At 43.7% G+C, this 15295-nt stretch overlaps 1 protein-coding gene across 3 annotated transcripts in view; it reads right to left on the bottom strand.

Annotated features, from left to right (window-relative positions):
- The window catches only part of Epsti1 (epithelial stromal interaction 1), a 94538-nt gene that overhangs the window by 66642 nt on the left and 12601 nt on the right, over window positions 1-15295 (bottom strand). For all 3 annotated transcript variants that reach the window (XM_057786388.1, XM_057786387.1, XM_057786386.1), the window contains exons 2-5: window positions 9080-9138; window positions 7375-7458; window positions 3340-3413; window positions 2492-2575 (exon numbers count right to left, since the gene is read on the bottom strand). In XM_057786388.1, the coding sequence (XP_057642371.1) occupies window positions 2492-2575; window positions 3340-3413; window positions 7375-7458; window positions 9080-9138 (301 nt within the window). The remainder of the gene's footprint in view (window positions 1-2491; window positions 2576-3339; window positions 3414-7374; window positions 7459-9079; window positions 9139-15295) is intronic.

The raw sequence follows: 15295 nt of genomic DNA on the forward strand, positions 1-15295 counted from the left end.
GGCAAGCAGTGGTCACTGTTGGGGCTCTGAAGAAGTGACTGGCCCGTGAGGACTTTAATCCATTGATGTACTAACAAGTTACAATAAGAAAGACACCTTGCAGGTATCTTGGGGATTGGCCAGACTCTTGGTGGCACTAGCTTCTTGTCTTTGCTTTGGCTCAGACTTCTTGGGCAGAAGCTGCCTGCCGGGGGCGGGGGCGGGCAGGGGAGGCAGAGTTGTGTGGACTGGTGTCCGTGCAGACATTTGCTGTGCATTTTAAAGACTAAGTGCTCCATAAGCATACTCATTATTACTCCTTCCAGCCATTATCACACTGGCAATGTGGAATATGTCACTTCTAGATAGCTAATATCCACTCTTCTGTCTGACACGAGCTACTAAACAGGCAGAAATAGCCGTGAACAGCCACAGATTCATATTCAACAGAAATATTTCACCATATTCAACTGGTGACAGCGAATCAGTCAGATAAATCAAGGCCCATTTAGATCAACACTCCACAGATTTCCAGGAAGCAGCTCGCAGTAGGTCCAAGGTAAACTCAAGAGCGGGCACATGCGCAAATCCCAAGTAATGCCAGTTCTTCTCACTCCCTTTCCATGAAAAGGGCTAGGAAAGCTGGTCCCTCTAATCACTTTCAAATTGATATCATAATTATCAATTTAGAAAGGTTAATGCAATGGATGTGTCAGTGTCTAAAGACCACCATGGCTCTACGGTGGTGGCATGACTCGGAAAGCAGAATCAGTGCTTCCACCCAGTGTTAAAGAACAGTTTCACCCACACATGAAGAGTGTGTGCTATTGAGCCGTGAAGAAATGAACTGTAAGCAGCCCACAAGCCAGCCGACTATAGGGACTCAATGGCACCAGACATGAGTTAGACAAGAGCCTGCAACAAAACAACAACAACAACAAAATCTTCAGGTTCCATGAGCCTTTAATCCAGTTTCTGGTGTGTTGTCTTGATTCCACTTGAACACGCAGGCAGACTGTGTGAGCCGTGTTCCACCCACTACAATCACAGACCAAAGCGCCAGCTCTTCAAGTTGGGGAGAGGAAGAGAAAGTGATGAAGAGCAGAGATGTGGTAGAGACAGAAGTACAGGCGAAAGAGGAGGAGAAAAGGCGGTTTCAGTGCAGCTCTTTGTGTAATGGATAGCCACCTGGTATGGGCCAGTGGATCAAAATTTGGAAATAAACTAATTGTGCTTTGTGCACATGCCCATCATTTTATTACAGTTTTATGTGCAAGTCCTGGCTCGCTGCTACCTGCATCTCTATGGCAACAAGTTGCTCTTGGACTTCCCAGAGGTGGTACTTGTAGAATCATTTCACAGGAAGACTTTTGAGAAAGTTGGGAGCTTACCCAAGGTCAGAAAACAATGCTACTTTCCACGGATGACTAAATTGTTCCCAGGCAAGAAGAGAATTCCTACAGGAAGGAGGAAACCTGCACTCCTGCCCAGTGTTCCACAAACCAATTGCTTTTGGCTTCCTTAACTCTGCTTTTTAAAAATCCATTATAGCTAGGTGTGATGGTGCATGCCTTTAATTGTAGCACTCAAGAGGCAAAGGTAGGTCATTTCTGTGCGTTTGAGGCTAGGAAGGGCAACATAGTGAGACTTTGTCTCAAAATGAATAAACAAACAAATAAAAAAAAGTCTAATTGCTTAAAATGAGGTTTAAATTTTAAACAATATTTAATCTTTAAAAGAAAACAGGAGGGGAGAGAAAAGCAGGGAGAAAAAGAAAATTGAAGGGGAGGAAGAGAGAGGTGATGAAAGGAAGGGAGAGGGGGGAAGGGAGGAAGAGAGAAAAACAAGCTACAGTTGTGTTTCTAAGACGCATCTGCAACAGATGTCACACAGGCTTCTCGGAACCAGAAGCAGCTTTCCGCTCCCCAACACTAAGCCTCAACTCTTTTCAGACCTTTGTGGAAGGGGAGGGGCTTATACCATCTCTATATTGTTTCTTGTTCTCTAACACACAAGCCATTGTAACAGCTTTCTCCCAAGCTCAGGATGCTACATCAAAACTAAAAGCAGGGCTGTCAGGTTGAGAGAGCCTGATCCTAAAAGACCAGTGGATGCTCTTCCTCTCAAGGTAAGAGGGCTGTGTTCACCCTCACCGTGCTCACCCTGGAAACTCTACCTTTGGAGAGAAATATGGCAGTGGGCCATTGAATGTCTCTCTCTCTCTCACTTGTTGCTTTGCCTTCAAGAGATGAGACAGACGGTGGGTGTGATTACTCAGAAACCCAGCCCTGAGGCCACCATGTTGGGATGTGAAACCCAGTGATTCTAATCAGAGCTGTGGGTTGCTGGGCACCTTCCCTTTCCTTTCTCTGTCATTTCTTCATTTGCACAATTGGGTAATAGCCACGTTCTCAGATCACAGGGAGGGCTAAATGAGTAGTGGCTGCCCAGTGTGTCTAGAAGAGAGCCTGACCTCGGCAAATGTCAGCTAACCACACCCACACCTGCTTACCTTTTCCCTCTGGATTGCCTTCATTTGTTGGAGCTCAGCTTCCTCGGCTTCCTTCCTACGTCGTATAGATTCATCTCTCTTTAGCTAAATTGCATTGAGATGACAGAGGATTAAAAAAAAAAAAACAGTTACCATTTTTTAGTCTGAACTCTGGAACACAAAATTATGATGAAAGGCAAATTACAGTATTGTTTGTGTTATACCTCACCATGATTATAGGCTGTACTTTAAGCCACTCAGAGACTGGCCAGGCCGCATCCTGCCTGAGAATCTCAGTGTTTCTTCATGAGGCTGTCTGTCTGTCTGTCTATCTATATCTCGAGTACATACTCTCTCTCTCTCTCTTGCTCTGTCTTGCTCTCATTTTCATTCTCTCTCTCTCTCTCTCTCTCTCTCTCTGTGTGTGTGTGTGTGTGTGTGTATGTGCGTGTCTGTACCCATCCATGCACACCGGAGAAGAAAGCTGATAATTTTCTGAATTATAAAAATCATAATATTTATTGTAAAAAAATCACTGGCTGTCTTAAATCATTTTTTTGTACTGCTTGGAATAAACAAAACCATATTCTGGGAATGAAAACAGTACTCTTAAACTATAATTAATACATAGCTAATTTAAAGGACTACCTTAAATTAAAGGTCATGCTTAGCATGTGTGACTTGGGTAAGAATTCTAGCGACTTTCCTTTTTACTTTTCACTTCCCAGCATTTTTTTTATTTGGAGAATTATATCTTGCAATTGATTTGAAGGTTTTATATCTTGGGTCCCTGTGTTATTTCTTGGTTATGTGAAAATACTGGAACTGAAATTTGTTGCTGAGTTAAACTAGAAGGAACGGATTCTGACCTTTTGCTGGTATTTAGATCGCATCTGTTGGAGCTGTTGTTTCTGCCTGACTTCAGACTCAGACTGGCTTCCACCTAATGAAAATAAATAATAAATACATAAGCCATGGAGGTAACACAGGAGCATTGAGCTGAAATGCCAGCTGCTGAGTGCTAATTAATGTGTGGGAAGTCAGCGGTGGGAGTCTAACAGCTTCATACCCCTGGACATCAGAACACAGCCAAAGGTCTCCGGGCTGTAGTCCCTTGAAAGATAACAAGTGGGTAAAAAGATGAGGCCTTCTTCTTTAAAGGATGATAATGCTAGGGTTTTCAATCAGTAAATGTTAAAGGTTTTGCCTAAATTGAAACCGTATCTGAAGGGCCGCACTAGACATTAAGCAATATGCCTGTGCTGAGAATTCTGGAACATTCCTCCTGTATGTTTGACCATTCCTTACCCCAGTAAAGACAATGACCAATAATGCGCCATTTCTTTTCTCCTCCTTCCTCTACTGCCCTGTGTTCAAGGGAACCTCTGAAATCCTCAGGATTCTCAACACTGCAGACATATGGACTCTCTCTAAATCAGCTTTTTCTCAGTATTTTTGTTAGTTATTTGAGTGTTTCATACGATCTGTTTGAGTGGTATTCATCCCCCTTCCCCAACTCTTCACAGATATACCCATCTTCTCTACCCACTCAACACTGCATCCTACTTAATTTTTAAATTCTTCAAGACCAATTTGGACTGCCCTTTTATTCTTGGGTGCGTGGTCTCTCACTAGAGAACAGTCAACATGCTAAAGAGTACATGCTTAGAGAACACTCCTCCCCCCCCCCCGCGCCCACCTCCCAGCAGCTAACAATTGCTAGTGGCTCCATGGTTAGGGCAGAACTGTGTACCTAACTCCCATCTCCACACTGATACTTGATCTGGTATTGTGAAATATTATTTTAACTATGTAAAGATGTGTTATTTTTTCTGCTGCCTTTGTTAGTGATGTACAGATGTGTTACATTTTCTCATGCTACATTTGTTTAATTATGTGAACATGTGTTGCATCTGTTTCACCTTGCCTGCCTAAGGCACCTGGTTGGTCTAATAAAAAGCTGAATAACCAATAGGGTGGAGAGGGATAGGTGGGACTGGCAGACAGAGAGAACAAATGGGAGAGAAGGAGAGAAGGAGGAGGAGAGAACAAGGGAGACAAAGAGAAACCTGCCTGGGATCAGAAGCCAGGCAGCCACCAGTCAGTCAGACATGAGAAATAGGAAAGAGGACAGTAAGAAGGAAAGAAAGAAAGAAAGAAAGAAAGAAAGAAAGAAAGAAAGAAAGAAAGAAAGAAAGAAAGAAAGAAAGGAAAGAAGGAAGGAAGGAAGGAAGGAAGGAAGGAAGAAAGAAAGAAAGAAAGAAAGAAAGAAAGAAAGAAAGAAAGAGGGAAAGAGAGAGAGAAAGAAAAGCTAAAAAGTCCCAAAGCAAAATATAAGGCGAAACAGATTAAAATAAGAGTTAAGATAAGGCTGGGCATTAGTAATTACTAATAAGTCTCTATGTCATAATTTGGGAGCTGGTTGGTGACCCAAAAGAGAAACCCTGGTAGTACAGTCTGGCCTGGACTTACAAAGGTCTTGTATATACTGTCCTGACCTCTTTGAGTTTGTGTGTGCAGCTTCCCTGCTGTGTCCAGAAAATAATGTTTCCTTGTAGTTATCCACAGACTTCAATTCTTATGCTCCTTCTGCCCCCTCTTCTGCAATGATCTCTGAGCCTTGGGAGGAGTGCGGTATATCTTCCCTTCAGGACAGAGTACTCTGAAATCATTTATTCCAGTCCTTTAGCCTTAAAGTATAATGAAAATATGCTAGCTAGTAATTGTTAGTTCATCATGCCATTTACTGCCTATTTATTTGTTTGTTTGTTTTTGTATTCAAGACAAAAACAAAGACTTCTAATGATTTGTTTGCTCTCACTATTAAACCAGAATTATCTGGGGCCAGAAAGTATCACTTAGTGATCTCTCAGCGTTTATGCAAGGTTGGTCTTTACATTCAAAGTACTCCTTTCACGAGCTAGAGAGATGGCTCAGTAGTTAAGAGCCCTGACTGTTGCTGCAGAGGATGTGGGTTCTCCCCCAAGTACCCACACCACAGCCAACAGCTGGCTGGCTATAACTCCAATTCCGGGAGATCTGAACCCCACTTCTGACCTCCACAGGTTCCACACACACATGGTGGTGCCCAATCATACGTGCTGGCAGAACACCCATACACATAAAATGAAAATAAATAAAGTTTCTTTTTAAAAAGAAAGACTTCTTTGCAATAATTCTCTGGTGCTTTGGTGACTAAGTGTCAGCTTTCCTTAGTGTCACTGTCGCGGAAGTTACAGGGAAAAACTTGCGCTTACTGAGGTTTTTATAATTGATCTGATAAAGACGCTGAAGATGGTTTTCCTTCCGAGCTATGCAAGGCCAGTTTGATCAAACCCTTCTGTTACTGCTAGGGGAGATGGGAAAGAATTAGGAACAAGGACACTTTATATCCATTGTTACATTAGTCTCTGTATCTCTGATAATCTTCCCAATATTTTAAGTGATAGAGACACAGGTGATAAATTAAGAGTTAAGAAAAATGGAGGAAGCCAAAGGTTTAATTTGTTTTCTAAACTTGTTTTAAGGGCTAATACATTTCATAATTTGCTATCCCCAAATAAAGACCCATCCTGACTAGTTCTAAAGACTTCTATACTGGCTGGTTTTGTGTGTCAACTTGACACAAACTAGTATCATCAGAGAGGAAATGCCTCCATGAGACCCAGCTTTATATTTTCTCAATTAGTGATCAATGGGGAGGTTGCCAGCCCTGGGCTGGTGGTCGTGGGTCCTACAAGAAAGCATGCTGAAGTCAGGCAGTGGTGGCACATGCCTTTAATCCCAGCACTAGGTAGGCAGAGGCAGGCAGGTCTCTGTGAGTTTGAGGTCAACCTGGTCTATAAGGCAAGTTCCAAGATAGTCAGGAGTATCACACAGAGAAACCCTGTCTCAAAAAATAAAAAAACAAAAAAAAAAGCAAAACAAAACAAACAAACAAAACCTGGCTGAGTAGGCAGGGGAAGCAAGCCAGTAAGCAGCACCCCTCCATAGCCTCTGCATTAGCTCCTGCCTCCAGGTTCCTGCCTACTTGAGTTCCTATCCTGACTTTCTTTGGTGAGGAGCAGCAATGTGGACATGTTAAGCTGAATAAATCCTTTCCTCCCCAACTTGCTTTTTGTTCAGGGTGGTTTTGGTTTTTGTTTTTGTAGCATTAGAAACCCTAACTAGAACAACTTCACAGAGCAGACAGGCACACACTGAGATCTTGCTCATTTTCTGTATAGGCTGCAAAAAAACAACAGGTACCAACTATGTTCTCCAAATTCCCGAGTAAGGAGTACCCAGCCCCCAGAGAAAGATCCAGAAGGAAGAATCAGCTCTAGAAACCCCTTCAGCCTGTAAAAGAGTTTGCACGAGGCAGGTTGCAAGCTGAGCAAGGATGCCTTTCTACGTTCCAACTCCTCTGTGTTTGTGTTTGAGAAAGAATCGTTTCACGCCAAGATGATGGAAGGGCTTAATGAAAATCACAATCAACATACACTACTGGGAGCAAAGAAGATGCTGAGAAACTGAGCCTCAAAGCACAAGTCCACAGTCAGGTCCTCAAGAAGACGCGGCTGATGCTGACCACAGAGCTGCAAGCCTGCAATCCCCGCATCCCGACTGTGCTGTGACAGGGCCCGCGCAGCGCCCCAGGTAAGCTTTCTTCAGAGCTGATCCTCTAAGAGGCTCTAAATTATTTGCCAATTAAGCCATCACTTTATTTCTCACACAACTGTGGCAGATGCGTTTGCTCCTTTACCAAAAGCCAGGAACAACAACCTCCCTGCACATTTAAATGTCTCATGTCAGGTGTCTCCCATCTCCGGGGTGCACGCACAGAACAAGCCTTCGCGTGTGAAGGAAGGCAGGATCTGCGAGGGACCCTGACTGGCTCCTCCGGCTTTCCGTTCGCCACTTACCCAGCCGTTGCGGCACCGAGTAGACTGGTTTTGCCCTGTTCTGCTGCTTCCACTTCTCCAGGTCTGCCAGTTCTTGCTCAGCAACTAACCAGGTGAGAAATAGCAAGTCATCAATGTTAGAATTTGCAAAGACACCTGGTCATTACAAAACATCAAAACTCCTAGCAGAGAGCAATGAGTTTCCAGAATGGGAAGACAAGATGTCCAAGAAAAGATGGTACCTCTCAGCACACACACACACACACCCCAGGAATGCTGGGCCCACCCCATGGCATTTACCAAGTGTCTGCCCAGAAGGCGCAAATTTGAACAACAGCTAAACTCCTCCTAACACAGAGAAATATAGTTTTCCCTCTAATGCCGACATCCTTAAAACTTCATGAATTATTTCTAAAGATGTTCTATAGCAAATGTGTGCAAAAACTAGAATATTCATATGTCAATAAGATCCAGGTAAATATACATCCCCAAAGAATTCTGGTGCCTATATTTGCTTTAGTTTTAATCTTTCCCAAGCTGGCTGCAACTCTGAGGAGGGAGGCTCGGCCCTGGCACCCCTGCTCTGAGTCTTGGTATTCTTCATTGACCAAATGTTCAGAGCTTGAGACAGCAGGGGGCGCCTGGGAGATTTAGTCTGTTCCTCCAGCAAGTAACCTAATCTCTCAGACTGCATTGTCCCAAAAGACCATTAATAAAAAACTTCAAAATAGTCGAAGAAAAGTTCTGAAACACTCCCAAACTCCAGATAATTTTGACTCTTAAATCCCTGTCAGAAATTTGAACTGGAGGCCTGAAAGATGTTGGAACCTCAGGGTTCTGTTGGGTGAATGTCTGAGGTTCCCACAGTCACGGCAGATCACTGTCGTTTGCTATACTGACTCACTCATCAACCGCCAAGGTTGATGCTTGTCTAGTGACGGCCCTTGAGATAACTACTTTCCTGGCTGTGCCACTGTGCCCTCATCGGTCACTGAATTCCCTACCAATCACCTAATGAGGGAGAACATAGACTTCCCAGAGCTAGCTGCCCAGCCTGCCGTGCACAGGCACACAATGTCCTTGTGACCTAAATGAGTGTTCTCTCTCCTGGCAACTAAGAAGCAGGATTTGTATTTACTGTGCCTCAGTTAAACCTGCGGCTCATGCCCAAAGTACAAGAAACACAGCAAAAGCTTAAGATGTGGTCCCTGCCCTCCAGGTTATTGTCTAGAACAAAAAAGTGATGATACAGATAAAACCACGGAGGGCAGATGGATGGTTACAGGGGTTTGGGAATACAGAGGCTAACGAGAAAAGTCCGTTAAGGAAGGATGGGACGTATCAGAAAAGGCATAAATTAGCTTACGACTTTTTCCATATATAGCTTATCTGTTTCAAAAGTATTCATGGTATTATTAAAATATCGCCAACTTGCTTGCTAAAGATGCAAATAGTAACAACAGGTGTGAAGTTCTTTTAAACTCAAGAAGAATCCAAAACTTACACTCACTCTTTCCATGATTCCTGTTACTAATGTAGAGAAACAAATTTAGAACTGTTAACAATAGAATAATTGCTCAAGTATAATTAAAACTGCTAAAGGTTTTTTTTAAGACCTTGGTGAGATCCAACGAATTTCTCTCTAAATCAGAAAATAAAAATACTTTTAAAAAATTATAAGGCAAATGAGAAGCACTCTGAGTCTTGGCTGAATACGTGTGCATACCTCTCTGCATCTTCTGCCTGCGGCTCTCGTTCGGTGCAATCAGGGTGTACATGCCTGTGCTAGAAGGAAGAGGACAACAGGGGTTACCATCATGACAAATTCCTAAGGCGTCTAAGTCACCAGCCCATCTTCCTTCTACCACAATTAGACATCAGCCCATCAGCCCATCAGCCCATCTTCTTTCTAACACCATCAGACATCAGCCCATCTTCCTTCTAACACCATCAGACATCAGCCCATCTTCCTTCTAACACCATCAGACATCAGCCCATCAGCCCATCTTTCTCCCAACACCATCAGACATCAGCCCATCAGCTCATCTTCCTTTTAATACCATCAGACATCAGCCCATCTTCCTCCTAACACCATCAGACAGGTACTGGGGAAGATAGCCTTTCTTAGGAGTTTACTCTGTCCTCTGGTGCCTTCCAATCTAATTGAAGAGCAGGTGGACAAGACCAAATAAAGAAGGAAAAGCAATTGGCGACTGGCTCCTGTTGAACTACAAGACCATTGGTTCTTGGTAGACTGTCCTTGTAGGACATCACTCCTCTAGGTGGCGCTCTAGGAGTCAATCCCTTTAAGATCAATTTTCTTCTTGTAGACCCACTTTAGGAGGAAAAGGAACACAGGGACATCTGCAGCATTCTTTGTGCAGACAAACAAGAGTTCAAGTCTTTGGCCATCCAGCCACATCCTCTTTGTGACTCATGTGTCTAGCCCACTAGTCTGGTTCATGGTTTTAGGTTTTGATTCTTGGGAGCCTCGATCCCCTGGGCTCCCCATTTCCCCGGGGACACAGGTTGAACATAATCAGGATCCCAGAGAAGCAAGGACACTGTGGACGTGAGACTCGAGGAGAGCTTTCTTATTTTCAGTTTTATCTTTGCTCTTTCTTTAGCAGGTGAGGTGCCGACACGTGTGCACCAGTGCACACACTGGTGCACTTGCCTGGGCGTGTGTGTGTGAGGACCTGAGATTGGCGTTGGTGTCTTCTGCTTCTCGTCACCTTATTTTTTTGAGATGGAATGTCCAGCTTTAGCTGGAGTTCTATTTTGACTTGACTGGCTAGCCAGAGCACACACACCCCATCTCTGTTCCTTCCACACCCCTCCCTTATAGCTCTGGGGTTAGAGCCACACCCCTCCATGCTGGACTTTTCCCCCTGGGTGCTGGGAATCCAAAGCCAGGTCCTCATACTTGCATAGCAAGCTTTTTACCCACCAAGCCAGCTCCCAAGACTCTTTTGTAAGTAAGACTATTTCTCATGGAGTTACCAGAAATACCGAGCTATCTAAAACACGGTGAACCTTTAAGAGCAGAGGCGGGCTTCATAGATATGTATTACAAGACCTATGCCACAGGGCCTGGTTCATGTGGCTGAACGACGAAGTGTGGGCTAACTGAAGTATGGCGTCATGGATCCCAGCTGTGAGTCTGTGCTCGGGTGGCTCTTTTTGAGCCCATGCACGTGGTCCCACCAGAGCGTGAAGACTTCAGAAAGCAAAAATATAGTACGGTAACAGACGGGTGCAGTTTGGGAGAAAATGCGGTGGATAAACGCAACCATCTTATAAGTACAGGTTTAAAACAAAACAAAACAAAAACCCTAGATGCTCTTACAAGACTCTCTTCCACCTGGGATGCGCCATTTCCAGGGGCAAATTAGCAAAGGCAGAACAGTAGAGGCCAAAAGCGCTGAATAACTGAAACCATTTTTCCTTATCTCATTATTTTCTTAGCTGCGCGCCTGCTTCTTCTTGGATCTTAATTTTAGACTTGTAATGTGAGGTGCACAGTCACCTTTGCATGCAAATGGGGCTGCTGGGTGCCCAATTACCTAATGTATATCAGCAGATGGTGCATGCATAGCCTAGCATGCATACAATGTTATGAATACAGAATTAGAAAGACCGTCACTGGAAATTAATCCCTTATCTGTTACATAGTCTTTCTTCACCCCGAGAAACATGGTTTTTTTCACTCCTCCAATTGCCAGTACTTTATAGGAGCTTGGGAGCTGCAGTTCTATGAGTGGTATCTGGAAGCTTCCACATGGTGCAATGGTGAAGCCATTCCACAGAGTCTTAAAACTGAACCGCAAGGCACCGGATTTAAAGGCCAACTGTGAAATTGCCGCGCCATCCTCCGTGCCGGGACTGTGATGTCGAGTCGAGGCTGGGGATTCGTTCGTGCCGCTCATCTGCAGCTCTTAACCTTTACCAGACATCAGAATCACCTGGAGGGCTTGTTGGCAGGCTTGTTAAAGGGCAGAGTTTCTGATTCAGTGGCTCTGGAGTGAGGCTCGATAACACACGTTTTTTTAAAAAAAATAAGTTCCCGGTTGATGTTTGCACAGGTTAATCTGAACCGTCATCTTTACAGGATTAGAACCTCCTAGGAGAAACACCTCCTGGGCCAGTCTGTAAGGGCATTTCCGGGAGGGCTAACTAAGGAGGGATGACCCACCCTGAACATGGGTGAAATGAAAAAGGGGGAGGAGAATGCATACAGAGAGCCAGCATGCACTTCTCTGTTTCCCAGCTGCAGATGCCATGTGACCATCTGCCTCCGTTCCCAGCAACCCCTCTGCCATGTGACCATCTGCTTCCGTTCCCAGCAGCCCCTCCGCGTTTCGTTTCATCTTGACAGCAACAGGAAAGGCGACTTATGCGACCTTGCCCCAGGTCCCACACTTGAAGAACCACTTACTATAGATCAGCTGCACCGTCTCTGCTGCCAGTATGGTTTGTGCCGGTGAGACCCATGTTGAAGCTTTCAATCCCCAGTGTATGCACATTGAGACAGGGAAGGCCTTTAAGAGATGGTGGCCATGGGGACACCACTCTTACAAGGGACAAATGGATTAATGTCATTCTCATAGAAGTGGGTTGGGTATCACAGGACTGGATTAGGTAAGAAAGAGTATTGCTATAACTCATAGCTATTCACCTGCTTGATCTTCTGCACATGCCTGCTACCCTGTCCACTGCTTTCCATAGCCCAAGGTGGGTAGGTGTTGGTACCATGCTCTTCGGACTTTCTAGCCACCAAATTTGTGAACCAAATGAATCTCTCTTTTGAAAAATGCATTGCCCTTCTTAGGTATTTTGTTATAGCAACACAAAAGGACTAAGACACTGTTTTAGGATATTTTGATAGAAAGATAACAAGGGTCATGCATGCTGGCGCGTGCCTTTAATGCCAGCACTTGAGAGACAGAGGCAAATGGTCTCTGTGAGTTTGAGGACAGCCTGGTCTTATACACCGAGTTCTAGGAAAGCCAGGATTATGTAGAAGACACTGCTGAAAAAACAAACAACACGCTATTTAGATTATTAAATTTTTAATAAACACACGGATGGTAAATCGTATACTAAAAGTCACTGGATTACCTAAACAATGGGGCTAAGACTCAGAAGTTGGAACTTTTGACCTATACCAATTAACTGTGGGTGATTTTTCAACCTAACAGAGGAAGCTTAAAATATAATTATTTTCTGACTTCAACCACCACCCCCTTTATGAATTGCTTGGCTAAGCATTCTAAGTAAGGATGCTTTCATGCACTTCCTTCTGTTTTGTTTCCTCCTCCACTGCCCTCCCCCTTTCCAGCTGTTTCTCTTCCTTTTTCCCATCACTTACTCGTTTTGCTTCATGGTTACATGTTTTCTATTTTCCTGTCTCCCAGTTACCTTAAAATTTCTTCTTCACCTCTCCTGATCCCCTTTCTAGTTTCATGACCTAAAACCAGACACATATAGACACATATATAGGAATAGTTTTAAATCTAGGTTCTACATATGAGAAGAAAACTTGTGGTCTTTGTTTTTTTTGTTTTTTTTTTTTTTTTTTTTTTTTGAGGGGGGCTTTGGCTTATTTCATTTGATGCAATGGTTTCTAATTTAACTCATTTTCCTGCAGATGCTTTGATTTTCATTACGGCTTTGTAAACTCAATTGTGTGTACGTCTCCTAGTTCTTTCATGTGTTGATGAATATATAAGCTGGTCCAATTTCCTGTAACTTCAGCTCTTAGAAATGCTTCCAAACAATGTGAACACTTCTCTGAGCATCTATTCCAGAATTACTATGCTAGAGACTTAGCAGGGCGTGGAAGAGGTGTCAAACACAGACAGATACCAACCCCTTCCACCGATCTTAAACTTTAGTTAGAAACTATTCAGGAAACCGACATAACCACAAGACTATCTAAACAAGCTCTAGGGTACGATGACCTAGGTAGTCAGAGACCCAAGCAGTGGAGACTCACAAAGAAGTCAGAAGAGCAGTACACATCAAGGAGGAAGAATGCGAAGTCAAAGACGTGGCAAATGAGTTTGCTGAGAACACTTAAGAGAATTTCCCAAGCCCATCGGTCTGTTTGTACAAATTATCGTAGAGGGTTGGAGGGGGAGCTCTGTTTCTAGAAGATTATAGTTTACAGTATCTAATCTGATTAAGTCTGGTGATGGTACAGTAGCCTCTGCCTTCAATCACAGAAGACATGAGGCAACTGAGTCAGAGAAAAAAGGCCTCCTACTCAATGCACAGAAAATGGTGTGACCCAGTAGGATTGTTTATATCTTGCTCTCTCTCTGGCTCCAGGTCTGAGAAACTGTCCTGGGAACAGGGATGCCACAACCACAAGACGCTGTGTATGGGTGCTAGGACATAGACACTGTGGAGAGGGGAAAAGAGAGGGAATGAGCTAGCTCTGAAAATAGAGGATTTTAATCAAAAGCATTTTGGCCTAATCCTAACATTGGTCCTGGTAATACACATTTTATAGGAGAGAATGCCTCAGCAATATTTTATTGGCTGGAAATGCCAAATCAAAAATATATTAATATAAGGAAGCATTGCCAAGTGATTTAGCTTTTAGCTCTCCTTTTTTTTTACAGTAGGAAGAGGAGCTAAAGTCTGAGGATATGCTTTTTATTTTTAATATTGTGTGGCAGAGTGCAAGGCCCTGATGGATCAAAAATATTCATCTCTTCTCTCTGAACTTTCTCTGACATGAATAACAAGTATAATTTATTAATGTTCTCAACCAATTAGTTTCCACCCACAGCGGACCTTTGCCATCTTAGCTTCACAATGCTCTTTCCACTAGTGGCTTCCAGAGCTGCTGGTCGGAGCAGCTCAAGCTACCTCGATTTAGCATTCTGGTCATTTCCTAATGGAGCAACATCCTGGTTGCTGAAACAAATATATATATTTGCAAATGGGTTTCCCTAATTATCTCATTGAAATTTAATGAAATATCTGTTGGTAAGATTGTTTCCCATTTCCAACAGCATGGTTCTGTACAACAGAGCAGAGGAGGGCACAGGAGACAACAGCCTAAAACAAAGACGACTATCTTTTCTGTATCGCATTTAAAAGGGGGAGGAGTGCAGGGGAGATGGCTCGGCGAGTGAAGGGTGAGGCAGTGTGCAAGCATGAAGATGTGAGTTCGGATCCCCAGCATCTATGTAAACAGTCCGGAGAGGTAACCCCAGGGCTGAGCCATCAGTGAGCTCCAGGTTCAGCGATAGACCCTTTCTCAAAACACAAAATAGAGAAACAATTGAGGAAGACGTGGCCACCCCTGGCCTCCAAATCTGTGTGTGCACACATTCTCTCTTCACACATTCTCTCTCAGCACATGTACACATATTTTAAAAAAATGTGTAAGCCATGTTTACATTCTGAGGGCTCTCGGATACTTACACCAGGGCATCTCGTAAGTACACTTGTGTGTCATTCTCACGACAGCTCATCAATAATCACTCTATAAAAAAAAAAATGTTCCATGCAAGCTGTGGAAAATAGATTGGCTAGCAAAGGTATTACACACATCTGTCCCCTGGAGTCTGCAAACCATGCCAGATGTAATTTAAATTTCTAATTAAGACCAGGATTGGTTTGATTGAAAAAAGCAATGTAGTGGATAGCAGGAATTCAGGAAAAGATAGATGAGTGAATTCCAGATGGCTTCAGGCTGAAGAATAGATGTGTGGAGTTTCCTGTCCTGGCAACACCTGGCTTGATGCCGGGATGGAGAGCAGGAACTAAATAGGGTCATTCAAGATTAACACGCAAAGAAGCGAAGTCTTAACGTGCCAAGTCTTTGGAGCAAGACTAGAAGCCCTTCCTCTCCATCCATCATCTCATGAGCAGATACTGTGTTAAACAAAGCCTTAAACACACAAGCAGGAAGGGAGGGAGGCTG

This window comes from Chionomys nivalis, chromosome 12 (genome assembly GCF_950005125.1).
Source record: "Chionomys nivalis chromosome 12, mChiNiv1.1, whole genome shotgun sequence".
Taxonomy (NCBI): Eukaryota; Metazoa; Chordata; class Mammalia; order Rodentia; family Cricetidae; genus Chionomys; species Chionomys nivalis.